At 37.8% G+C, this 27692-nt stretch overlaps 2 protein-coding genes across 5 annotated transcripts in view; one reads left to right on the top strand and one right to left on the bottom strand.

Moving 5' to 3' along the window:
- The window catches only part of RAB5A (RAB5A, member RAS oncogene family), a 30665-nt gene extending 27929 nt beyond the window's left edge, over positions 1-2736 (top strand). The window contains exon 6 of the mRNA XM_025914045.2: positions 1296-2736. Within this exon, the coding sequence (XP_025769830.1) occupies positions 1296-1411 (116 nt within the window). The 3' untranslated portion in view covers positions 1412-2736. The remainder of the gene's footprint in view (positions 1-1295) is intronic.
- Positions 2500-22645, bottom strand: PP2D1 (protein phosphatase 2C like domain containing 1). Of its 4 annotated transcripts, none has more exons than XM_025914103.2 (3): positions 22463-22645; positions 15021-16084; positions 2500-3736 (listed from the first exon to the last, which is right to left on the bottom strand). In XM_025914103.2, the coding sequence occupies exons 1-3, from the start codon at positions 22483-22485 to the stop codon at positions 2934-2936; spliced, it is 1890 nt and encodes a 629-aa protein (XP_025769888.1). In that variant the 5' UTR covers positions 22486-22645; the 3' UTR covers positions 2500-2933. The 4 variants fall into 4 exon arrangements, with proteins under 4 accessions (XP_025769888.1, XP_086530332.1, XP_086530331.1 ...); XM_086674206.1 differs by having other exon boundaries at positions 2500-3469; XM_086674205.1 differs by having other exon boundaries at positions 15273-16084.
- Between the last annotated feature and the right edge of the window lie 5047 nt (positions 22646-27692).

The following is a 27692-nucleotide window of genomic DNA, read 5'->3' as shown; positions in this document are numbered from 1 at the left end:
CTCAGTCCAAAACCTAACTTAGTATTATAATAAAGTTTATAAATGCTAGCCTACTGTTTGTCCCTACAAGGCTTTGTTTGAAAATACATTTGACTGGAAATTTGCCATTTTATTACCATTTACCCTACGATCCATAGAGCCATTTCTAGAGAAGTGGCCCAAGGTGAAGGCTTTTCTTCCCAAACTTCAGTGTTCCTGGTTCTCACTTCCATTGAGGTGGAATGGGATTCTAAATTGTTGGGGATTCTAAAGATGATTAATGCTCATGGCATTCAGATACTGAAGTAGAACATGTTTAAGTTTTGTTTAACCTGAGCCAAGGCTAAGGTAAAGCTAGAACTCAGCCATAGTCGTCCCTCTCCAAGGTTGATAGAGACCAATGTATCTAGTCACCTTTATAATCCATACTCTTAGAGTTAGTTAATATTTAGTGAACCCACATCAAGGATCTTTGGGATCTAAGCAGAGTGTATGTAACAGGTGAATTTTTAAATCAGAGAGATCCAGGCTCCAGAGAACAGCCATTAGCTGTATGGAGTTTAGCAGAACTAAAACCCTGATTGCTGGTTGAGGGCTTCATCCAAATGTGGCAAGCCAAGATCACCTGACTCAAAATTGGGAAACAGCTTTTTGAGATAGAGCCTTCAGAATCAAGGCAACTCATAACTAGGCAGAGCTACTGGTGAATCGGATTAGGGTTCTTGATCAGACATAAAAGAGGAAAGCGGTAGATGTTTGAAGGGTAAAGTCTGTGTAACCAGGAAGAAAATAGGAGATGTGATCTGCCAGAATTTGGGATGATAATTAGGTAGCACAGTAAGAGGACAGGTTCTTACGGGATGATGGTGATGGTACTTGTTTATAATCCCACTTTGTTCCAGAAAAGTATTTATGGCAGTCTAGAGAATATTGGTAAAAGCTAAGATTCTTTATAAACTTACTGGCTGGCCATCATTATTAACTTAGATTTTCTTAAACAATAGAAGTATTAATGATTATCAAATAAAGTATAACTTTTCTGGTATTATTAACTGAAAATATATAAAAGATTAAATATAGCTCTAGTAAATTAAGTTTTAATTTTATGTGTGTAACTCCACTGACCTAAGGACTGACCAGTCCATAGTATTTGGTAGGTACTCAGTAAACATTTGAAAAGAATGAACATACTGCTGTGTGATTCTTTGGGTTAACCTAGCTGGAAAAAAAAAAAAAAAAAGATTTTAAGTAAGTAGATGAAAGTAATTCTAATATGAATATTCTAATTGTGTGTATTTTGACAATTTGTCTCTCAGCTAAAAAGTTGCCAAAGAATGAACCACAGAATCCAGGAGCAAATTCTGCCAGAGGACGAGGAGTAGACCTTACTGAACCCACGCAGCCAACCAGGAGTCAGTGTTGTAGTAACTAAACCTCCAGTTTGAACTTGCTGGAATACTCTTCTGCTTCCTCGATGTTAATGACAGTGGAATTGGAGCATTTAACCAGCCCAGTATGACTTCCAAAAAGAAGAGACTTATGATAGAGTCAAGTTTCTAATACAGAATTATTTTAAGTGTTTTGAACTTAATTTTTAATAACATGCATGTGACCCTCTGACTAATGTTTCAGAAGTAGAAAGGGGGAATGAGAGCTGTGTGTGTATGCTTGTTTCCTTGGACGGTTAGGGGGAATCATTTCTCATCACCAGGGATAGAGACAAATGATGATGAAAACCCACAGTTAACCAGCCACTTCTATGAAAAAGATTTGGAACTTATTAATTTGGGCTTTTCAGAAAACATTCTTTTTTTAGAAGGAGATTCTAAGGATATTTATGCTTAGCTATGGTATTCAGGCAACTGGTAATTTCTCTTAGTATGCATATTTAAAATGTACATTCCACGTTTTAACAAATTAACCACAAGAAAACAGTGCCACATCTTTAGTGAAAGGGTGAAAAAAATGAACATTAGTGGCATCTAAATTATAGCTGTCCTGGTATTTTTAGTGGGGTAAAAAAAAGTCAAATATAATCTCTTGTTTTAGGAATATGAAAACTGATCTTAATGGATAGTGTTCCCTTCAAACATGTGAGCTCTTCAACAGAAATGAAACAAACCAGGTGTCTGTGATTTCTGTTCATTCACTGCTGGCCATTACATAGGTTTTGTTGTTTGGGGGCAGGGAGGGGGCTTTCGTTCCCTTTGGACGTAATATAGTCAATGCACTAACAATTATGTACATTCAAACTTGATTATTTTAAATTTGATCCTCAGCTGTACTGTAAATAGGGTACTGCACTGTAGTCTCCATATATGTTTATTACTTTTTCTGTAATATTTAAGAGTTGCTTAAAAGTATACAAAATGTACAGTTACTAAAACAGCTAATTTTACCTTTTCTCTCCCTTTGAAAGGAAGGGGCTCCAGTTGTTCCTACATGGCTAGAACCATAATAAACAATGTACCAGTAATTTGTAACATAAATATTGCCGTATGTTAGTAACAATCTTGCAGCCTTGTTTTCCAAAGTTCATTTTATTTTGATCAGTTCAGTATATTGCACTAATTGTTTTAGGTATTTTCATTATATGAAATCTACCATGTGTCAGAGATGATTTAATCTATTTAAGTGTTGAACTGCTAGCAGAACTTGTACATTTACAGTAATTCAGAATTAGTAAGGAAAACAGTTCACCAGTGTTTAGTTTTATATTGAGGTGCTCAGGTTGGAATAAAGTGGTATAAAAAGCAAGTACTGGTTTTTCTCTTTTTTTGACATGGAACAGTGAACATATATAAACGGTACGATGTAACCTAAAATATGCTTTTATAGTTTCTTTAATACATTTGTAAAAATGATTTGCATGGTATTGATGTATGATCCTAATATCTGGGTCTTGAAGAATTGTCTTTACGTTTTTATATTCTGGATAATTGGAACTTCAACTGTTATGTCAAAAACTGATACTCACTTCCATTGAGAAGTATTACCATGACTGTAATGTTGTCTCTGGAGCCAGCCACTAAAGCAGCGTTCACAAGTTCATGGCTAATATACTTGGCTGCACCTTCATAGAAATTTTTAGTGCATGATTCTTTTTCGTTTTCACTTGAATCTTTTGGCACATCATTTACACTGGTTGGTCCTTTGGTTTCTTTCTCCCTGCAAAGATCGTGATTAGTCTTTTCTGGTGGAAATGTTTGTGCATTTTTAGAATTAGAACATTTTGAATCAGATACATTTTCTTCTGAATTTGTAGTTGACACACATTTTGTAGATTCGGGTTTATACTGAAATAGTATATGGATACTACTTTCTGATTTAGTATTACTTGGTTCGTTGATTGGGAAAAGCAGAGGCTCTTTGGATGGTAAAGATTTGTTTTGCTTGACAAAACAGTAGGTTTCTTTATACACTTGAAACATGGTCATTGCCAGTGCAGTGACTTCTTTTGTATCCAGAACTTCCCAGAGTCCATGAGTAGCTAAAATAAGGAATTGGCATAAGTCATCTATAGGGACAGAGATAGTATGAGGTGCTGGAATAATGGATTTTTTCAGTTTGAGATTTCCATGAAACCCAAGTCCTCGTGTGGTTTTTATTTGCCCTTCTAGGAGCCCATGTGGTTCATTTGAACTAATCATCACTCCATTCTGAAGTAACCTTCTTCTTTCGGTTATGTTTCGCGTGGTGTGTTCTTTGGTTATGCAAAAGCCTTTTCCATTTCTGCATAAGACTGCTTGTACATTACCTAGAAGATTATTTGAAAAATTGATCCTAAACTAATCGTATCAAAGTATGCTGTTGACTTTATTAATTCTGTGTTTCAGTGCATAAACAGAAAGCAAGAAATTTAAAAATATTTTTTACATGTGTGAAGTAATGATATGACTGAACGATTTATGGCCATTAAGATCTGAAACTGGAAGGCCAGTTTATCCCTCATTTTTTTTTTTTTTTTTAAATTTTAACGTTTATTTATTTTTTTTGGGACAGAGAGAGACAGAGCATGAACGGGGGAGGGGCAGAGAGAGAGGGAGACACAGAATCAGAAACAGGCTCCAGGCTCCGAGCCATCGGCCCAGAGCCCGATGCGGGGCTCGAACTCACGGACCGCGAGATCGTGACCTGGCTGAAGTCGGACGCCCAACCGACTGCGCCACCCAGGCGCCCCTATCCCTCATTTTTAAGCAACCTAGTGTTTAAAATACTGCACTTAATACTAAAATAACTAAAGCTACAGACAATAAAAATAACCATCAAGTTTTTTATGAACCAGCTTCTGAATATTTATTTTAAAGAGCCAACAGTTGAAATTTTTTATAACCGACATATATTCCACAGAGCAGACATTTTTTACATGTTCAGATAAATGCCTTAATTAAAAACAGGCATTTTTTTTTTTGTTGTTTTGGGTTTTTTTTTTAAGAGTGGAGTTTGATCTTGAACATATTGTAGGTTTGGGTGATGTAAACAGAATACAACTGTTAATGTTGATATTACTAGTTACATGTTGTGTAGTTAAAAAGAAATTTAAGTCAATTAGCCCTAGTAAAGCAAAAATAATATGTATTGTTAATGTATTACATTGACAATAGTCAACATTAAATTAAACTCTTCGATTGAAAACTGACATCTTAAAAGTAGATCATAGTTTGTTCATGGTTCAGATGAACCTGTGATGTGTGCTTCATTGAAATCTTAAAATCTAAACAATGCTCTGAACAGATTAAGGGACGGTTGTATTACCAAAACTTTCTTTGGTTTATTAAAAAGATATACAAAATTTGTTTTAATTTCTTAGAAAAATTATTTTCCCAAATTTTTAGGAATAGGATTACATATTCTAACATAGGCAATAGTTTTTCTTGATATGGAATCATTTATCATTTATAAAAGGTTATACTAATCTGAGATGGGGTTAATGTTTGGATTTTTTTTTTTAATGTTTATTTTTGAAGGAGAGAGAGTGTGAGTCGGGGAGGGGCAGAGAGAGGGAGACACAGAATCTGAAGTGGGCTCCAGGCTCTGAGCTGTCAGCAACGAGCCCAACGCGGGGCTTAAACTCAAACCGGGAGATCATGACCTGAGCCGAAGTCAGACGCTCAACCGACTGAGCCACCCAGGCGGCCCAATGATGTTTGAATATTATAGTACCTTTGAGAATTAAAATTCCTGAGATATGCAGAATTTACATTAGGATATTCTGGTTTCAAGCATAATGCTATACCTGAAATCTGAATTTTGCTGCTACAGGGGTTCAATTCTAACCTCCCCACCTTGGGTTTTGAGGCAAAGAAATTGAGATTTCAGAAGACTAAAGTCTATACAACTAGTATGGTTGGACAGAAAGGGCCTAAGTTGGTGATGAAGCATTAGTGTCAGTGATTGGCTCATTTGTGTAATGGGAATTCTAAAGATGATGTATGTGGAAAATGTTTTTAAAACCAGAGAATAGTAAGTGACAAAAACTACATTACCTCTTTTACATCTCTGTGGTTTGGTTATTAATACTTTGCATTGACTTGTCTTTTTTGCTAGTTATTCTAAACACTCTACAGAAGGTGAATCAGTAAAATAATCCTTGACTTTTGCTAAACTGTAAATTATTTCTGTACCAGCAAAGCATGGAATAATAGTGAACATGTCACCTGGGTAAACTGAATTGTTGTATTCAGAAGACAGGATTCAATACCTCTTAAATTAGGAAATTTCTTTATGTGTGTACATATACATGTAAATCGCTCTGAAAACACAGGGGACATCATTTGGCTCAGAATGGTCAAATCCACTGACTTCCTAAATGATAATTTGCATGTGGCAGGCCAAAGCCCTTTTAGCAACAAGAAAAAATACTTTTCTCTGTTGCACGATTTGAAAAGAACTTAATACAGTAATTATGTTGCTACAACGGAAAGGTGGTAAACTGGTATTTTTATTTAAGTTGCCTTTGCAGAGGTTGGTAAGCATATCCTTAAACTATTTGCCTTCTCCCACCCCCACCCCCAGTAGCTGTGTTTATTTTACTATTGTGAACATCCCTCTGGGTCAACATAATAGAACTTTCTAGAAGAAGGGATATTGAGTTCTGTCCGCACTTTTTGCTCTACAATTTACTTGCTGTCTGACTTTGAGTTAGCTGATAGTTTGCTCACCCTGATAAAAAGGGAAATAGTGTCTTCTGAATAACTTGTATCCTTACCTATGTGAATGGTTCATGAAGGAAAAAGTGAAAGGGGGGTACCCACTGTATCTCAGCTATTCATACATTACCCAGGAAGTAGAGGATACATAAGATTCAGGCCCTAGAAGAGTACCGTTGGAGGAAATAAGAAAAATTATATGTGCAGAGTTCATTTATATCCTTTGCATAGGTTGCATGTGCTATCAGCTGTAAATGAGGTTGTTATAAGCAGTTTGGCTACATTAAGCTGAAAGCTAGGATAGACTAGTGAACAAAAAGGCCCCAGGAAGATAGGAAATTAGAAGATTTAAATAATACTGTATTGGGGCGCCTGGGTGGCTCAGCGGGTTAAGCGTATGACTTCGGCTCAGGTCATTATCTTGCAGTTTGTGAGTTTGAGCCCCCCCGTTGGGCTCTGTGCTGACAGCTCAGAGCCTGGAGCTTGCTTCCGATTCTGTGTCTCCCTCTCTCTCTGCCCCTTCCCTGTTCACGCTCTGTCTCTCAATAATAAATAAACGTTAAACAAATTTTTTTTAATAATACTGTATGTCCAAGTGTGTGGAGAACTGAAAGAGGAACAGATTATGACCCTTTAAAAGGGAGGACAAATTGGCTTTAAAGAAAAGTTTCTTGGAACATCTATTTGGAGGGAATGAGAATAACTAGACAGTGGACTGATTTGAAAGTCCACAAAAGCTTCTGTGAATCTGGGCATAAATAATTCAAATTCCTAGACAAAGTTACTAACTTCAGTAGTTTGGAGAGATTGTGCTGTTCAGAAAATGTTATCAGAAAAAAGTGGAACAACAACAACAACAAAAAATGCAATCTGATTTAGAAAAAAAAAGTGGAACGGGGTTACTGGAAGAGGACATTAATTATATGGGGATTAGAAAAAGTGCTTTGAGATGGTACTCAAGCTTTTTCAAGATGGCATGTATATAGTCAGGCAAAGTGTTCCCTTATGCAGGGAGCAATGCTGCCTCCTGCAATTGCTGGGTTATCTCCAACTTAGGAAAATGAAGAGTATCCCTGTAAACATCAGAGTGACCTTAGAATCCCAAACAGGGAATTCTAGATGTGAATGAGCAAGATCAAGATATTTTTTCAGATAAAGCTTACTATTGAAGATAACAGGAAAGTTTTAGAACTGGAGGGAAAAGGAAGAGAAATTGTATATGGTGGAAGGAAAGGAAACATACTTAGGATGCAGGAGTGCCCAGGAAAAAAAAAATGTTGCCTTGGTTTGGAAGAAACAGAACACTTGGGAATCTGACACACTTGGGCTTTAATAAATTCCAACTTTGTGTTTGATCTTCATTTAGCCACTTTATTTCCCTGAGTTACAGTTTTCCACCTGCAATGTTATTTTTTGTCAAGGTTATTGTGGAGATTTAAGAAAGTTATTCAATAAGTAGAAACTTGATAAAGGTGGTTTTCCTTTGTGTTCCAAGAAGGGGAAACCAGAAGAGAGGCTATCCACAAAAGATAGAGACAGGGGTGCCTGGGTGGCTTGGTTGGTTAAGTGTCCGACTTCGGCTCAGGTCATAATCTCACGGTCCGTGAGTTCGAGCCCCGCGTTGGGCTCTGTGCTGACAGCTCAGAGCCTGGAGCCTGTTTCAGATTCTGTGTCTCCCTCTCTCTCTGCCCCTCCCCTGTTCATGCTCTGTCTCTCTCTGTCTCAAAAATAAATAAACGTTAAAAAAAAATTAAAAAAAAAAAGAGACAAAACCATAAATGTTTCATTTCAGACCCATTTATAAAAAAACTTTCAAGAAAATTTGGGACGCCTAGGTGGCTCAATCGGTTAAGTGTCCGACTCTTGGTTTAGGCTCGGGTCATGATTTCACATGATCTTCCCTGCTCTCTCTCAAGTTTATTTTGAGAGAGAGGTAGAGCGGGTGGAGGAGGGGCAGAGAGGCAGAGCAAGAAAGAATCCCAAGCAGGCTGTGCACTGCCAGCACAGAGCCCAACGTGGGCTTAAACCCACGAAGGGTGAGATCATGACCTGAGCCAAAATCAAGAATCAGGCACTTAACCAAATGAGCCACTCAGGTGCCCCTGGGGGGGAAAAAAAGTTTTAAGAAAATTCTTATGAAGTAGATTTAGAGGCTGAAGGAAGTAAGGAGCAGTAACTTGGAGCTTGGGAAATGAATTATTTGAGAAAGTGGAGAAAGAGAAAGCAATTGAAAAGGAGCATGAACAAATGTGAAATTGAAACATGAGTGAGGTATACCTAAAATGGTATCATAACAGAAATGCATGTAAATGAGGTCAGGGAAACAATCTATATCCAGTTTGTCTACAGGACTTTCATTTTGCAGAAAAGGCTGAATTTGTTTGTATGCGTGGACACTAGGTTTACATCTTCCAACTGACGATTAGCATGAGAGTGTTGCTGATGTGGAGCTAGTTTTCATTGGTTATTCAAAAGATCCCTTTGTTCGTTTTGTAGGATGTATGAGCATGAAACTCATGTTCACTGTTGTACATCTGGAGCCTAACAACACTTTATACGTCAGCCTCAACTATCTGTCAAGTATTTGTTGAATCTATTTTCAGAATCAGGTTTGTATCACCACCAACATACCCCAAGAAAGGGAGAGGGAGGAAGAGGCACGTAAAAGGTCAGTGTTATTTAAGAATATGGTTTCTTCCCTGCGTAAAATAAGGTGATTCTGAAATTGAATTAGGTTTTACAGAAAAAGGATAGGGCTGGAAATAATTACCAGAAACTACTTTTGTTTCCTAAGTGACCCAGTTTTCTGTCCCATGAGTTCATTGTAGATCCAGAGACCAATCATAGCTTTACCAAATACTTTCCTATTATTCACAATTCCTTAATTGTTGGACACCTCAAGCCCGAGTCCTTTCCTTCTCAAGGTTACCAAGTGATTCCTTTAATCCTCACAGCCTCTTGAGGTAAGGGTAATCACATATTAATACGTAAGAAGAATGAACCTCACCAGTTATATTAAGGTTGCATCACTAGTACAAAAGTAGTTTCTGGGGCCTCATTAAAAGGAATTTTAAGAACAAATATTTATAATCTAGACATAAAGATATTGGAATCGATACACTAAGTCACTACTTTACCAATGCCCATTTACCATTCCAGAAATCCTAGGGCCCTTAAGTATGGTCTTGAGAAATATACTCTGCCTGTGCTCTATAAATGGAACAACAAAGCCTAGATGACAGTGCAACTATTTATAATACGATTTACTGAGTATTTTAAGCCTACTCTTAAGACCTACTGCTCAGGAAAAAAGATCCAAATATTACTGTTCATTGACAATGCAGCTGATCAAGTCACCCAAGAGCTCTGGTGATGTGCAAAAAGAATAATGTTGTTTTCATGCCTGCTAACACAACATCCATTCTGCAGCCCATGGATCAAGGAGTCATTTTGACTTTCAAGTTGTAACTTCAGAAAGAGTTTTATGAAGTTATACCCAGCATAGATAATTATTCCTCTGACAGATCTGGGCAAAGAAAATTGAAATCTTCTGAACATTCATGATTCATGGGAAGAGGTCAACATATTGTCATCAACAGGAGTTTAGAAGCAGATTCCAGCACTCGTGGATGACTTTGAGGGGTTCAAGACCAGTGGAGGAAGTCAGTGTAGATGTGGCAGAAATTCAAGAGAACTAGAATGACAAGTGGAGCCTGAAGCTGTGACTGAATGGCTGCAATCTCATGATAAAACCAACGGATGAGGACTTGCTTCTTAGGGATGAGCAAAGAAAGTGGTTTCCTGAAATGGCATCTACTCCTGGTGAAGAAGATACCGTGCAGATCATTGAAATGACAACAAAGAATTTAGAATATCACATGCACTCAAGTTGATAAAGCAGCAGAAGGGTTTGAGACAATTGACTTCAATTTTGCAAGAAGTTCTTCTGTTAGTAAAATACTATCAAACAGCATTACAAACTACAGAGAAATAGTTCATGAAAGGAAGAGTCAATCGATGTGGCAAACTTTATTGTTGTCTTATTTTAAGAAATTGTCACAGTCTCCCCAGCCTTTAGCAACCACCACCCTGATCAGCCTTCAACAAGGAGGCAACACCCACCACCAGCAAAAAGATTACATTATTAAGACCTCAGATGATACTATTTTTTAGCAATGAAGTATTTTTAATTAAGATATGCACTGTGGCTTTTTAGCCATAACACTATTGTACACTTAGTAGACTACAGTATAGTGTGATCATCACATATGGACACTGGGAAACAAACAAAAATTCTTTTCTCTCGCTTTGTCACAATATTTTCTTTATTGTGGTGGTCTGGAACCAAACCCAAAATACCTCCTAGATATGCTTGTATAAAAATAGACAAGTTTAAAAAATAGATATTTTATACATATAAACAAACTCATATATATGTCATATATATATATATATCATATATATGTCATATATATATACCATATATATAACATATATCACATATATACCATATATATATCATATATATATCATATATCACATATATATATCATATACATAGGGAATAAGATTCTTACACCTTATATATGATATATATATATATATATATATATATATATATATATATATATAGTCTGGGAAGGAAGAAATAAAAGTATGCTGTTGTAAGAATCTTATTCCATATGTAAAATGATATAATATTTGAAGGTAGATGGTGAGAAACTAAAGGTGTATACTGTAAACTTCTAAAATAACAAAAGAGTTATAGCTAACTACCCAACAAAGGAGATAGATAGGAATAAAGAAATCAATTCAAAGGAAAGTAGTAAAAGGGATAACAATATACAACTGTATATCCACACAGAAAGGAGGGAAGTTGGACCCCTCATCATGATCAAAATGGATCATAGACGTGACTGTAAGAGATAAAACTATAAATCTCTTAGAACAAAACACTGGTGTAAGTTCCTGCAGCCTTGAATTAGGCAATGGTCTCAGATTTGACACCAAAAGTACAAGCATCAAAACAACAAAGTTGATAAATTGGATTTTATCAAAATTCAGGTGTTTTTGCTTCAGAACACAAGAAAGAGAAGAAACCCATGTAATTAAAATATTTCCTAATCATATATCTGATTCTGTGTACAGAATACTAAAAAACCTTGCAATTCAATAGACAACCCAATTTAAAAAAATGGACAAAAGATTTGAGTAGACATTTCTCAGAGGAAGATAGTGAAATGATTAATAATCACATAAAGAGGTGGTCAATAGTCAACATAGTCAACAAAGAAAAGTGCAAATCAGTACCACTTCATGCCCACTAAGATGGCTAGAATCAGAAAGACACCACTGGGAAAATGTGTAAATATTAGAGCCCTCAGACATCCATGGCAGGATAGTGAAATGGTGTGGCCACTCTGGAAAATGGTGTGGCAGTTCCTCTAATGGTTAACTGTCGACTTATCTTACAACCCAGCAATTCCACTCCTGGGTATGTACCCAAGCAAGTGAAAACATGTCCACACACAGACTTATCCACAAGGTTCATGCCCACATTATTTGTAACGGCCAAAAATTGGAAACAACGCAAATGTTTTTCAACTGATAAATGGATAAACAACATGTGGCACAACTATACGGTGAAATATTATGCAGCAACCAAAAGGAAAGAAGTGCCGATGCAGGTTACAACATTGGGTGAACCTTCAAAACATGCAAAGTGAAAGTAGGTAGTCACAAAAGAACACAAGTCATATGATTACGTTTCTATGAAGTACCCATAAGAGGGAACTGTATGGAGACAGAATGTAGATCAGTGGCTTTTTGGACCTGGAGAAATGTCAGGTTAGGGAGCTGATTGCTAAAGCGTACTGAGCTTCTTTGTAAGAAGACAAAAATTTTCAAAAATTGAATATGGTGATGGTTGCACGTATCTGTAAATGGAATGTACTAAAAACCACAGAACTGTACACGGGTGAATTGTATGCTTTGTGAATTACATCTCAATAAAGCTATTAAAAATAAAAGCACTGGGGAAAATTAAGGGCTCAAATAAGAATCCATTCTGTTTATAAGGAACTAGTGTGGTTAATTAGAAATGTAAAACTTGTGGCTTATTTGATGTTAGGGAAAATGTGTAATTATGTATTCTGTGTAAATACATTTGTTAGTGTTTTAATTCTGTGAGGACTAATTGAAGTAAAATACGAGAGCACCAAGAGAAATTATAAAATGCACTCTAAATGAGATGTGCTAAGAATAAAAACTCAAGATTGTTGGTTTGGAAGTGTCTGTTTCCACATGCACACATTCAACATTCAGTGGCTTCATTATTGCACCCATGTTTCATTATAAAGCGAGTTTTTTGTTTTCTTTTGTTTAATTTCAGAGTTGTGATGGCACTGGTATTTTACAAACTTCAAATAAGAAAAAAAAAATACCCTTGCTATAATTAGAGGTCTTGTATCATAAAATACAAAACATGCTCTTGGTGAATTTCTGTGAACATTTTTTTGTAACCCATTTAAATTGCTTTCTTCCAGGAGCACTCTTTTGTCATTAGTCACAACCTCCTTTTCACAAGCTGGATTTTTTCCCCTACCTATTTGTTTTTATTAAAATGAAGGATGCCTAAATGAAAACAGTTTAACATAATTATGTAGCCTGGAGATTAGATCCAACAAAAGTCTGACCTGGAGATTAGAACCAGCCAAACGGCAGTGATTCTGGAAGTAGTGAATCATAGTAAATTAGACATTTAATGATACTGTCTAGTTATTCACTATCTCACCATTCTTCCTTTAATTTTACAAGAACCTTAATGTGTAATGACATTTTCTAATGGAGGTCCCAAGTCCAAGAATATGGGTCAGTTCCCAGATTGATCTGAAATCTGAAAACTGTCTGTGTATGAAGTAGCCCTGCTCTGAAGCCATCTGGAACCTCAGCATAAAGCCTGAGAAATGATGAAAATTCTGAGGGAACTAACTGGCATTGCACTTGGCATTGCTTAATGGGAGTTACCCATCTTGGGCTCAGAACCAGAGCTAGAGCAGAAACAGGCTGACTTCCAGGGACCTTGACTTTATAGTGGTCTTCGTGATTGTCTGGTTTTTGTTCAGAGCCATCTTGATCACAATGTCACACTCTCTGAGGGCCAGCCTCCTCAAGCTTTGGAAGCAATCGCCTTCAGATGCAGTATGACATAGCGGGGTTAATTTCCAGCTCCAATTCCTATTACCTCTGAGACCTTGAACAAATTATCTCACCTCTCCCAGTTTCTGTTTTCTCATCTAGAAAACTGGGGTAGGGGCACCTGGGTGGCTCAGTCGGTTAAGCATCCAACTTCAGCTCAGGTCATGATTTCATGGTTTATGAGTTCGAGCCCTGCATCAGGCTCTGTGCTGACAGCTCAGAGCCTGGAGCCTGCTTCGGATTCTGTATCTCCCTCTCTCTCTGCCCCTCTCCCACTCGTGCTCTTTCTCTCTCTCAAAAATAAAATAAACATTAACAAAAAAATAGAAAATTGAGGTAACAACAGATACTAGGGCAGGGGTATGGATAGTTTAAGGGTCCAAACTTGCAGCAAGTAATAAGTCCCAGAGATCTAATGCACAATATAGGGAATATCAAGAACAATACTGTATGATAGTCATCAAAGTTGCTAAGACTAGAACTTCTTTCAACCACTAAAAAGAAATGGTAATTATGTAACATGATAGAGGTGCTAATTGTCACCTGAACAGCAATCATATTATAATATATAAATGTATCATATTAACATACTTTAAACTTGCACAAGGTCATATGTCAAATACATTTAAAAAAATAATACTTAGAATATATCTTTAGATATCAGGGTTCTTGTAAAACTAAATGAGAAATTAGGCTATCTTCAATATTCAATAAGTGAATGCAATTATTAATAATAACTCTATCCAACTCTTAAAAACTGAGAACAAACTGAGGGTTGATGGGGGGTGGGAGGGAGGGGAAAGTGGGTGATGGGCCTTGAGGAGCGCACCTGTTGGGATGAGCACTGGGTGTTGTATGGAAACCAATTTGACAATAAATCTCATATTAAAAATAATAATAATAACTCTATCCAGGGGCACCTGACTGGCTCAGTTGGTAGCCCATGCGATTCTTGATCTCGGAGTCATGAGTTCAAGCCCTGCACTGAGGGTAGGGTTTACTTAAAAAAACAATAACAACAACAAATAACTCTGTTCATGAAAGGGGTAGTGGAAACCTAATTAAGCATCTCATGGAACTCAGCTTAACTTTTCTAAACTGTTTAACCTATGTGCTTTCCATTTTGGCAAGCTCCTAAGCTAGAACTTTAACACTTAAAGTGAAAAGAATTGTTTCTTGAAATAAAATTCTCTTTTGGAGAGAGAACATATGCCTATAAAATTGAGGCATAAAGTATTATTTCTCTAAAATCAAATTGATGCTAGTTGACCGATAAGCACACATGACCTATTGCAATTGTGTTATCAGAATAACCAGTTCAGACTGTAACAATCCCCAGAGAACTTTCCATTCTCCTGGAAAAGGGAAGTATGGGAAATGTTTTTTGTTTCATTCAGACCTAAGCAAATGTGCTTTTCCTTTATCAACAGCTGTATTGCTACCCCATTTAGGAAATTTAACATTTTGGTCACATCATTATGTATATGTTCCTCCAAAATTACAACTGTTTTTGTGCCTGCAATCTGCATTTAATCTGTGGTTATTGATCTTTTCCTAAATTAGCCAATGGAATTTCTAGGCATTAATAAGTCACTACGTTATAGGTCACCAAGTATTTCTGGAAGCAAGAGAAGTTTTGCTGCCAGGAATAAAAAATAAATGTAAGGTATAGTGTGTACAACTCAATGTACATACCAGTGTTTGCAATATGCAATACTCCAGAAATTATCTGTGGCATCATCTGGGAAGGGAAACTCTCGGCCGCACTAACACGCTTATGGATTCTCTTCTCAGCATAGGGATTTTTAATGTTGCCTTCCAGTATACAAGTAACTGCAGAACAGCCACTCCATCGAACCCTGGATACTTCTTTCCTTCCAAGACGTAAAAGCCTGTCCATTCTCCAAAATGCTTTTGCAAAGGCTTTGTGTATGTTCTCATACTCACGTTTCAATGTTTTTGTCTTTTTCGTTATGGAGGAGAAAAGTTCTTCTATAGCTACGTATTCTTCTCTAAACACTGTGTGAAAGGATTCGATTATGTTTTGCTCTTCAGGGCTCATTTGGTAGGAAGGATCGAATCTGGAAAGTTGATGGAGAAGTAAAACTGGGAGTTCAACTGACGTCAGCTCTGCTGCTGAGACACCATGATGTCCATCAAACAAGCCAAAGAAACACACATTGTGTTTATTGCCAAAATTGTTCACTACAGTGAATTTATCGTTCATGTCAGCTCTCCATGTAGAATTTCTATCTTCACAAATGGCGACACCTTTAATCAATAGATGACAGATAGTTTGAGGATGTGTGGAACTCCTATGAATGCTGTCAACAATCTTACAGTATGCTGGTATTTGTTTCTTCCAAAGTAGCTCAAAAGCATTGTTAATGCTCTGTAGGATTTTTTCGGTGAATCTAGAAGATGACAATAGTTTGGCGATTATGAGCTGTCTCTGAATGGCAATCACTGAGGGCCCTGGTTTCTTTTCACCCATCCACTGAAACCCCAGGGTGGCCCAAGCCACATGTTGCTTTTTATGGAGGAAAATTTCACGTACGTCAATTTCGTGCTTGCATATGGAACAGGGAAATGTTATCATGTGATCACCGACCTGCTGCTTATCATACTCTTCAGAGTCTCTGGATGGTCTGCCCTTTTTCTTCCTCTTAAAATACCTTCTTCTCAATGAAAGTGGTATTTCCTGGTCTGAATTAAATGTCGACTTTCTCACATTCCATTCCCTTGATTTCCAAAACACTCTGCAAACAGGATAAAAGATATTTACGCGCTAGGAATGACACAGAAAGTCTTGTCAGGAAGACCTTTATCTTTGCGATTTGCTTTAGTTCCTCACAGTTTTGTGTGGGCCTACCGCTGAATATTCTGATGCATCTTTCTGTCATTCCCAAAAGACCACAAAAGTGGGACTCAAAAAACTGGTGACTGAACTGTGTGTGCCTGAATAAAATTAGGCAAAGTCTCTACAAAGTCAACTAGGAATCTAAGAACAAATACTCTGAGAAATCAACACAAGATTGTATCCCAGCCATTTGAAGGTATATGCTGAGACCTAGGTATTCGATTTAAAATTGGGCATGATTATTTTTTTTTTTTGATTATTTTTTTTTAAGTTGATTTATTTACTTTGAGAGAGAGAGCATGGGGGAGGGGCAGAGAGACAGGGAGAGAGAGAGAATCCAAGCAGGCTACATGCTGTCAGCAGAGAGCCCGACTGGGGTCTCCATCTCACGAACCGTGAGATCATGACCTGAGCTGAAATCAAGAGTCAGACCTTAACTGGCTGAGCCACCCAGGTGCCACGAACATGAATATTTTTGTACTCCATTTTATCTTGCTGAAAATCTTGTTTTGTTCTACTTAAAGAATTTGCAACAAAATGCATAGGACATGCCCAAACCAAGCAGACTAATAAAAAGAACTATAGGACAGAATTTTTTAGGACTACGTGGGAAAGGGGTGTAGGCTGAGGAAAGGAAAGAAAAGCTGTGGAGCTGAACAATGAATATCTGGACAGCAGGCATCCTTTCTTATACTACTTCCCAGAAGCATCTAGAACAGTACTCAGCACATAGGGCAATTTTTATCCACGTAAGCACAATTCATGAGGCCTAGGGAAATGTTGGAGATCTGAAAAAGCTGCTTTAGTTAAAGAATATTTTAAAACCTGAAAAATCAAAGTTAGTAGCTTTAAATGTTTATGACATGCGACATCCCGTTAACTTCAACTCAACTCATATAATTGTATGTGATGTGAGTACGTTTAATATAGTAGATGCACCTACAGTAATATGCATAGTAACAGGTATTCAAGAATGCTGACAGTTGTCAAAATAAGAAATGAGCCCATTTAGTACTAATGACAAAATAATAATATGTTTTACATAAAAACAATGCATAATCATTTTTAAGTTCATGACAGAAAGATACAAACTAGAAATGAAAGCGTGTTCTGCTTGTCTCCCCAGCCCCACCCCTAACTCCCAAATCCCAGGCTCAGTTAACCGCCTGTTATCTATCTTTCCAAATATGTGTGTATGTATGTGTGTGTGTATATCATTAAATATATAATGATATGATATATTAATGTTGACATTAATTACATAAATATATTTACATATATGGTATAAATATGTCATCTTTTCTGAAATGTAAGTAGGGTCACATTTTGCATGCCGTCCTAGAATCTGCCATTATCACTCAATACTAAGTCATGGCCTCATATTGAAAGTTTGAATATGGAGAGACAAAACAATCTACTGTAAACAATGTAGACTCTGGATTAAAAGGAAATCTGTCTTGGGGTGCCTGGGTGGCTCAGTCGGTTAAGCGGCCGACTTTGGCTCAGGTCATGATCTCACGGTCCGTGAGTTCGAGCCCCGCGTTGGGCTCTGTGCTGACAGCTCGGAGCCTGGAGCCTGCTTCAGGTTCTGTGTCTCCCTCTCTCTCTGCCCCTCCCCCGTTCATGCTCTGTCTCTCTCTGTCTCAAAAATAAATAAACGTTAAAAAAAAATTTAAAAAAAGAAAATCTGTCTTCACTTACAAACTATATGGCCTTAGTCAAGTTATTGAGCTTCTCTGACCATCTGCTTTCTTTCTGTAAATGAACAGGATTATTTTTAGCATCAAATGAGATCAATGGAGAAGCAATTGGCAATAGGGGACACTCAGAAAGTGCCTGCTCCTTCTACCCTAAGCAAAAAGGACACTGAGAACCATACCAAATGAAAACATATGACATAAAGACGTGAAATTGCAATGCTTAGGGGGAAATGTATTCTATATAAAACTAATTTAAGGGAAAAAATTAGTAACTCAATGGGAGAGGATTTTTTTTAAGTAATCTTTATACCCAATATGACACTTGAACTTACAACCTTGAGATGAACAGTCACATGCTGTACTGACTGAGCCAAACAGGCACCCAGGGAGAGCATGTTGTTAATAGCAGAAACTGAATCTGAATGTTTCAGAATTCCTTGATGTGTATTTATTAATATGTTGTGGTAAGTCGTATATATCATTGCTTGGCTTACAGTTATGTTAGTTTAACAAATAATAATAAAAATAAACTGGACATACAAGATAGAACACAATTTATGGGCACCTGGCTGGCTAAATTGGGGGAGTATTTGACTCTTGATCTTGGGGTCATGAGTTCAAGCCCCATGTTGGGTGTAGGGATTACTTAAATAAATAAAAACATAAAAAAAAATAGAGCCTAATTTTGAGAAATGTATGTAAATGAGAAATGAATGCAGAAATAAAATAATACGATAGCTCTAGAAAATAGGCAAATATCTTTAAGATTCTTCCCAGTAGAATTTTTATTCTATATGCTATGCAAAAATCTTATTTCTAGGAAGGAAAATTTTCTATGATAAATAAGATGGTGTACTATGTGATAGGCAAGGGGTTTTAGTACCTTTCATATATGCTTTGCACATGGTTATATGAAAAATTAAAGAAACAAGCAGAGCTCTGAAAAGTTTGAAATGTTTTGCTGCTTTCCTTATTTGTATTTAATTCCCTGAAGGGCACAACTGTATAGTAAAATTTTATTTACAAATTTGCCCTTCATAAATGTTTCTAGAACTCTTAGCATATTAGTAGACCTTCCTAGCTTTGCCTCAACAACAAATTTTTGTGTTTTATTAACAAAAAAATTTAAAAATACACAAAAATAGAAGAGTATAATGAGCCCCCATATAACCATCGCCAGCTTCAACCATTACCAACACTTTTTCATTCTTGTTTCATTTTTGTCTTCGACCATTTTATTTTTTAGTTTCATTTTATGTATTTCTATTGGAATATTTTATCTTTTTAATGTTTATTTGTTTATTATATATATATATTTTTAAGTTTATTTTTATTTATTTTGACCGAAAGATAGAGAGCAAGTGGGGGAGGGGCAGAGAGAGAATCCCAAGCACAGAGAGAGAATCTGACAGCACAGAGCCAGATGCGGGGCTTGAACTCAAGAACTGTGAGATCATGACCTGAGCTGAAATCAAGGGTCAGATGCTTAACTGACTGAGCCACTCACGTGCCCCAGTGTCTATTTATTTTTAAGAGAGAGAGAGACAGAGCACAAGTGGGGGGAGGGTCAGAGAGAGAGGGAGACACAGAATCTGAAGCAGGCTCCAGGCTCTGAGCTGTCAGCACTGAGTCCAATGCAGGGCTCAAACCCATGCACCATGACATCTTGACCTGAGCCAAAGTCGGAAGCTGAACCAATGAGCCACCCAGGCACCCATCTATTAGAATATTTTAGAGCAAATCCCAAAATTATATAAATTTCACTGGTAAATACTTTAATCTCATCAAAAAATTTGGTCAGCATCCAATCACTTCTTCAATACCTACAACAGGCCAACTAGTGTGCATGGTGCTGAAGATGTACAGACAAAAAAGGCTTGAAGCTTCCAGGGGAGGAGTTCACAGTGCCACTCATACCTTCATACAAAGAATTAAACAGGTCAGATGAAGCCCAGGACAGTACCCAACCAGGGACCTAACCCCTCATCTGGCTAGGAATGGCATCATGACATCTGAGGAACTGACCTAGAAAAACTCACAGGTGAGAGATATCAGCAAGGTCCAAGGTCCAAGGTCCAAGGCAAATCCAAGGGAATGACCAGTTAGCAGGAAGGAGGAAGAGGACCCACCAAAGGAAACAGGATGCAAAAGCAAAGAAGTAGGTGGAGAAAATGAGTACAAGAAAACGTTGGTTTGAGAGCATAATTCATTCCAGAAACATGCAGGTAATCCAAAGCACGTGTATATCAAAGCAAATTTCAAGAACCTTTGGCTCAGTTGTGATCATGTGACATTCGGCGTCAAGTCCCACTCATATTGCAAGACATCGTTCGTTTATCAAGTTAAAACTGGGTAGAAATGTTTGCTCCGCTTGTGGAACACTTGCAGAACAAGTCATTCACAATCCAAGGTTATACTGTACTGGCAAAGCTATTAAGCTCTTCTGGCCAAAATGTAGAGCCAAGATTTTTAATTGCTATTATTTGGTAATGTTCATGTAAAGGGTATAGTTTTTCTGAGGCTTAATGAACTGTTGGGACAATCTATAAGGCACCCTATGACTGTGATTTGACATAGAGTCAATCCTTTACACCAGAAGTTTATTTTTCTGTATATGGGCACTAGCCGTAATACAGTTCTCTCTCACCTCTCACTTGGAGTCATTCTTAGAATGTAATGTGTCATTCAGTTTTCAACAAATACTTGAGTGTCTGAAATATGCTAAGTACTGTTTTATTTGCTGGAATACAGCAGTGAAGAAAACAGGCATGGTCTGTGATGAAGCTTATACTGACACAAAGGCAGACAATAAATAAAGGAAGCATGTAAACATATATTCCCAGATAGGGGTAAATACTAACATGAAAAATACAGCAGAATAAGAGCATAGAGAGGGATTGAAGCCCTCCTTTGTAAAAGGTAGTCAGAATAATATATCATTTGCCCCTGTACATAGTCTAACAGGATGCCAAGACTTCATTTGATAACTAAGAGAGTGGAGGAAAAAGAATACTGCAGATAAAACTGTTCATTGACTTACAGATGGCCAACAGACACATGAAAAGATGTTCAACATCACTCATCATGGAAATGCAAATCAAAACCACAGTGAGATACCACCTCACACCTGTCAGAATGGCTGAAATCAACAGAACAAGAAACAAGTGTTGGTGAGGATGTGGAGAAATAGGAACTCTTGTGCACTGTTGGTGGGAATGCAAACTGGTGCGGCCTCAGTGGAAAACAGTGTGGAGCTTCCTCAAAAAATTAGAACTACCCTATGGTCCAGTAGTCATACTACTGGGTATTTTACCCAAAGAATACAAAAACACTAATTCAAAGGGATACATGCGCCCCTATGGTTTTTGCAGCATTATTTACAATAGCCAAATTATGAAAGCAGCCCAATACCCACCAATAGATGAGTGGATAAAAAAGAGATGATATTATTCAGCCATAAAAAAAAAAAAAGAATGAAATCTTGCCATTTGCATCAACATTGATGGATCTAAAGGGTATTATGCTAAGTCAAGTCAGTCAGAGAAAGACAAATACCATATGATTTCACTCATATGGAATTTAAGAAATGAAACAAATGAGAGGCACCTGGATGTTTCAGTCAGTTGAGCGTCCGACTCTTGATCTCAACTTAGGTCTTGATTGCAGGGTCGTGAGTACAAGCCCCACGTTGGGCTATGCACTGGGTGTAAAGACTACTTAAAAAAAAAAAAAAAACTAACAAAGGAAAAAAAAGACAAACCAAAAAACAGACTCTTAACTATAGAGAACAAACTGATGGTTACTAAAGGGGAGGTGAGTGGAGGGATGGGTGAAACAGGTGAAGGGGATTAAGAGTACATTTATCTGAGTGTGGTTTTGATTTGTATTTCCCTGATGAGGAGCAACATTGGGCATCTTTTCATGTGCCTGTTGGCCATCTGCATGTCTTCTTTAGAGAAGTGTCTATTCATGTTTTCTGCCCATTTCTTCACTGGATTATTTGTTTTTTCGGGTGTGGAGTTTGGTGAGTTCTTTATAGATTTTGGATACTAGCCCTTTGTCTGATAGGTCATTTGCAAATATCTTTTCACATTCTGTTGGTTGCCTTTTAGTTTTGTTGATTGTTTCCTTTGCAGTGCAGAAGCTTAGACAGATACCATATGTTTTCCCTCTTATGTGGATCCTGAGAAACTTAACAGAAGACCATGGTGGCGGGGGGAAGGAAAAAAAAAAGGTTAGAGAGGGAGAGAGCCAAAGCATAAGAGACTCTTAAAAACTGAGAACAAACTGAGGGCTGATGGGGGGTGGGAGGGAGGGGAAAGTGGGCGATGGGCATTGAGGAGGGCACCTGTTGGGATGAGCACTGGGTGTTGTATGGAAACCAATTTGACAATAAATTTCATATTTAAAAAAAAAAGTACATTTATCATGATGAACACTGAGTAATATGTAGAATTATTGAATCACTATCTTGCACACCTAAAACGAATATCACACTATACGTTAATTACACTGGAATTTTTAAAAAAATGTTAGTTGACTACATTTGTTGTCCACTAGAAATGAAAAAGATTTACCTGAAAGCACTATTAATTTCCATACTTATTTGGAATTGTTGCCTCCCTTTGCTCTCTCTTTACTGCCTTTCCCCAGCCTCTGTTCCTCCAGATTGGATAATGATGTTGACAGCAGCAGTGGAGGTGGTTGAGATGGTGGGAGCAATGGTGGTGGTGTAGGGGCAGTGGTGGGGGTTCCACGGATGTGATACTACACCTCTCTGTGTGGAATGTTTATTACATCACCTGGAACCTCAGTCAGAACTCTCTTTATGATGCTGAAGGACTTTGAAGCAGGAGGGTCACAAACCGTATTAACAAACTTGTCTTTGAAGTTTCTGAAAAGGAGAATCATTCATTAAACATACTGTCTTGTGCCTCCATAAGAGGATTAAAAAATAAGAGGAGTAACTGTCAAGTAAGTTTTTGTCTTACAAGTCATGAGACTTTCAAAATTCTGATTTGAGAGGCTATCCTTAATGTATAGACCAATTCTCTCCTCAGTCAAAGGTAAGGTTTCTCAGGCCATCTCTCCAGGACACCACCTCCCACCTGCCCTGTAGGGCCTGCACACTCCATCTCGCTGCCCCAAGTCACTGCCTGAAAGTTATAGACTTGTTTGAACCGTCTTTTTGTTTCCTGAGACTGTCTTCACTCCTGACCAATATCTTTCATTCCTAGGTTCATAATCCAAAGCTGCATTCCAGTCTCTCACCCCAGGATGGATTAGAACTAGAGCAATATGTTTGCGTAGTGATGAAATTTGGACAAGACAGGTGCTTACGGGGCATCTCCGTGGGGACATATGACAATCAACTCATCGTTAACGTGTCTAAAACGGAACTCAATGCATTTCCTCCAGAATCTCCCACCAGTCACTTGGTGAAGCTGGCAACTGTTTTTGCAGAGTCCCTTTCCCTGTGCAGTTCCAGGTTAGAGTGGGCCAAGAAAGGAATTTGGAGGCACCACTTGTGAACGCCATCATAGTTCAATGAGATGACCTGTGCAAGCAGAGGTGCCCGGCAGGTTCCAGCTTGTCCTTGCTCTTCCTCTGGACTGTAGGCCTTGTTGGCCAACAGCAGCCCCAGATCCACCAGCATCTGACTGCCTTTAGATCTCCAAAGGCAAATGCTTCTTCAAGACTTCTCCATCAGTGTCCTCTTTGAGGTCCTACTTCAGTGGCTGGACATTTTTAGCTTCTCATCTTGCCTGGTTAGGGATTTAACGCCCCTTCCCAGATGTTCAGTTGCTTCCACAGACTGTGCAAGGTCTAATTTCAGCAATGAATTTCTTATTCCATGAGTCCTAGGGTTCAGCTTTTACTGATTGAACCCTAGATGCTATAGATACCTCTGCCATTACCACCACCAGCACCCTGTTCTCTCTTTCTGGATGGATGGATGCAATCAATCACCAAGATCTGTCAGACCTCTCTCTTCAATATATTCCTCTACTCATCCACTTGTTTCCTTTCCCACTGTTCTAGGATACAAAAATATTTTGCCAGGATTACTTCACTGGCCTCTTAGGTGCTCTACCCATGTCCAGTCTGGTTGCTTCTCAATGTATTCTCCTCAGAGCAGGCGATCCAACTGTCTAAGGCTTGTTACTGGCTTGCCCTGATTCCTGGGATAAACTTAATGTGTTTGACAATACTCTCCTTCCTTCCTTTGACCTCTGCTAATTTATCTAGCTTCCCTCTCATCATTGCCGCATCCCATGCCAATATGGGGTAGCGCCATTAAATCCTCGCCAGTTTGGTAGGACAGGGCATTTGATTGTTTTAATCTGAATTTCTTATTATTCAACTACTTTTTTAAAAAATATTTTAATTAAAAAAAATTTTTTTTTTTTTGAGGGAGAGAGAGAGAAGCAGGGGAGGGGCAGAGGATCTCAGGCGGACTCTGTGGTGACAGCAGAGAGCTTGATGCGGGGCTCAAACTCATGAACCACAAGATCATGATCTGAGCCAAAGTTAGATGCTTAACCTACTAAGCCACCCAGGTGCCCCTATTCAATTACTTTTTAATTCATACCATGCATGCCAGTACTGCGTGTTCATTTCCATCAGTTGTATCATCCCCCTGCCACCACAAGTGTGGAAAGGAGTGAGGTGTGTTCCTTAAGCAAGTAGCGAGTCTCCTATAGGCTCTTGCTCCCTGGGGTAGGGTCAGGCACCTTGCAGGGTGGCTGCGGTATTCCCATCTCACCTCCACATCAGGTCAGGCGGGGATTAGGGTACTTAAAGAAGTTAGCTGGTGACTTAATGTGAACTTCTTTCCAGAGAGGCTAAGATAGAGAAAACATTGTCCTAAAATACTTCTCAAGGAAGAAGATGGGTGTATTTCTACATAGGTTCTCAGCAGCTTGTTTTCTTCCAAAATCTATTTGTGGTCTGTTAATTTTATCTATTAAGTAATTATTTCATTTATGTTATTTTATTAACTTAAATATAAACATGTTGTATTTATATTTATTGATAGATTGGATACCCAATTAATGCATTCTCCTTTTTAATATATTCAAACCATACAGAAGTATATAGAGGAAAAGCAGAGGTCTACTTTGCTAAAGGTAACCATTGCCAAAAATCAGGTGTATGTTGTTCCAGACAGTTTCTATGTGTTTACATATATACATATAAATATAGACACAACCTATTTTCTTAATGTCTAGTTATTTATTTTGAGGAAGAGAGAGAGAGTGTGTGAGCAGGGCAGGGGCAGAGAGAGGGAGAGAGAGAATCCCAAGCAGCCTTTGCAAACTGTGAGATCATGACCTGAGCCAGGATCAAGGGTCTGATGCTTAACTGACTGAGCTACCAAGGCACCCCACAACCTATTTTTTTAAGTAAACTCTACCCCCAGTGTGGGGTAGACACAACCTATTTTTTAAAAAAATTTTAGGTCTATTTATTTACTTTTTTTTTTAAAAAACCAATTCTAAGTGGGACATGAACTAAGATTCTTTGTTTATTTTTATTATTTTTTTTTTAATGTTTATTTCTTACTGAGAGATAGAAACAGCACATGAGTAGAGGAGGGGCAGAGAGAGAGGGAGACACAGAATCCGAAGCAGGTTCCAGGCTCCAAGGGGTCAGCAGAGAGCCCGACATGGGGCTTGAACTCACAAACTGAGATCATGACCCGAGCTGAAGTCAGATGCTCAACTGACTGAGCCACCCAGGCGCCCCTCTATTTATTTACTTTTGAGAGAGAGAGACAGTGTGAACAGAAGAGGGACAAAGAGAGGGGGAGAGAGAGAGAGCACGAGAGAGAGAGAGAGAGAGGAGAAAGAGAGAGAGAATCCCAAGCAGGCTCCACACTATCAGTGCAGAGCCTGATGTGGGGCCTGAACTCGTGGACTGTGAGATCATGACCTGAGCTGAAGCTGAGAGTCCGATGCTTAACCAAATGAGCCACCCAGGTGCCCCTACACAACCTATTTTTTAAGTTTAGCTTTAATTTACATATTGTCAATGGCACAAATTCTAAATGTACAGCATGATGAGTTTTTATATGGGAATACACTTGTAGGTTCCATTAAATCAAGTTTCCTGTATTTTTAGAAATAACTGGGTAACATAACCAAAAAATTATTCTGCAAATGCTTTCTTTCACTACCCAGTATGGGATGGGGACTTTTCAAGTTGGTAGCTATCAACTTACCCTGTTTGTTTTGTGATTTCCTTTTCCTTTTTCTTTTTTTTAAAGTGGGCTCCGTGCCCAGCATGGGACTTGAACTCATGACCCAGATATCAAGAGTCACATGCTCTACCAACTGAGCCAGTCGGGAGCCCCCACCAACTTGCCCTATTCTTTTTAACCGCTGTATTATGTTCTACGATAAATGTACAAATGTAACATTATTTAACTGTTACCTATAATAATGTAACTATTTTTGCTATAATGAGCAAAAGTGCCATGAGTATGAGCACATTTACAGTCTTGCTCCTCGTGTTGGTGCTTGTTGAATGTTCAAACCACAGAAAGTCTGACTAGGTGATTATTCTTCATAGTACCGCTATTTTACTTTACATACACGCTTAAAATGTTACTTTATGCCTATTTATCATTTTATTTTATTTTTTATATGTGTGCTTATTCATTCTTTTAAAAATGAATGAGGCAGCATTGTTTATAGTGCTTAAAAATAAGTGATTAGTTTGCTAAATGACCTGTCAATACAGTGGCATACTATAAAGCTTATACAAACAAGTTTATTTAGAAAAAGTCCAGTGAATATTGTCTGATTAAAAGGAGACTACATAGCAGCATAAGTAGGGTGAGCTCATTTTTGTAAAATTGTACAGATGCATAAAGAAATAGCTAGAAAGATGTTTACCAAACTGATATTAGTGTTATCTTTGGAACAGATTTTTACTTTTTTATTTTTGTCAATTTATATAGATTTTTATTTATTTTTATTATTTTTTATTTTTATTTTTTAGTGTTTATTTTTTGAGAGAGAGAGAGTGGGGGAAGGGCACAGAGAGAGGGAGACACAGAATCCAAAGCAGGCTCCAGGCTCTGAACTGTCAGCACAGAGCCCGACGCGGGACTCGAACCCACAAGCCATGAGATCATGACCTGAGCCAAAGTTGGCCACTTAATCGACTTAGCCACCCAGGCACCCCATGATTTTATATAAATTTTTAAATGAACATATATCGTTTTCCCTAAATAATTATGGTACTTTCAAATAAATAAATCTTCCCTTTTTATATTTTTACGTAAAAACTTCATACATTCTTATTAAAAAAATAAATCATACTTAAACAATAAACAAACAAACAAGTAAATAAATTTGGGGCTCCTGGCTGACTTAGTTGGTAGAATATATGACTCTTGATCTCAAGGTTGTGAGTTGAAGCCCCACATTGGGTGTAGAGATAACTTAAAAATAAAATCTTTTTAAAAATCTATTTAAAAGAAAAGCAATTATAAAGCTTGAACTTGCTTCTTATTACAGTGTAAAACGTAAGCTAGTAAGTGGATTCTCAAGTCAAAGTGTTCTTTTCTTCCTTCCTTGATCCATCAACCAAAGAGAGACTCCCTGGACAGCATGAATCCTTTCAGTATGGGTCAGAAAACAAGTTGGTTGTATGTTATATATTCTCGTATTAAAGATCTACTGTTCTATACTTGGCTTTTTCACTTAGCAGTAATATTGTTGACCCTGTTCCTTATCAGTTCATATACATCTACCTTATTCTTTTTTAATAGCTACATAATATTCTATTCTATGATTG

Source organism: Puma concolor, chromosome C2, assembly GCF_028749965.1.
Source record: "Puma concolor isolate L17-30 chromosome C2, mPumCon1.1.hap2, whole genome shotgun sequence".
Taxonomy (NCBI): Eukaryota; Metazoa; Chordata; class Mammalia; order Carnivora; family Felidae; genus Puma; species Puma concolor.
Note: the sequence above shows the minus strand (reverse complement) of the source record. Positions and strands in the feature narration are given on the sequence as shown.

What these genes read in the sequence shown, in the direction of transcription:
- PP2D1 (XM_025914103.2), bottom strand. Translation starts at nt 22,485, where the DNA reads ATGGAAATTAATAGTGCTTTCAG. An exon ending in GAAATTAATAGTGCTTTCAG is followed by an intron (nt 16,085 to 22,462) that starts GTAAATCTTTTT and finishes TCCTGTTTGCAG; the next exon opens with AGTGTTTTGGAAATCAAGGG. An exon ending in ATTGCATATTGCAAACACTG is followed by an intron (nt 3,737 to 15,020) that starts GTATGTACATTG and finishes ATAATCTTCTAG; the next exon opens with GTAATGTACAAGCAGTCTTA.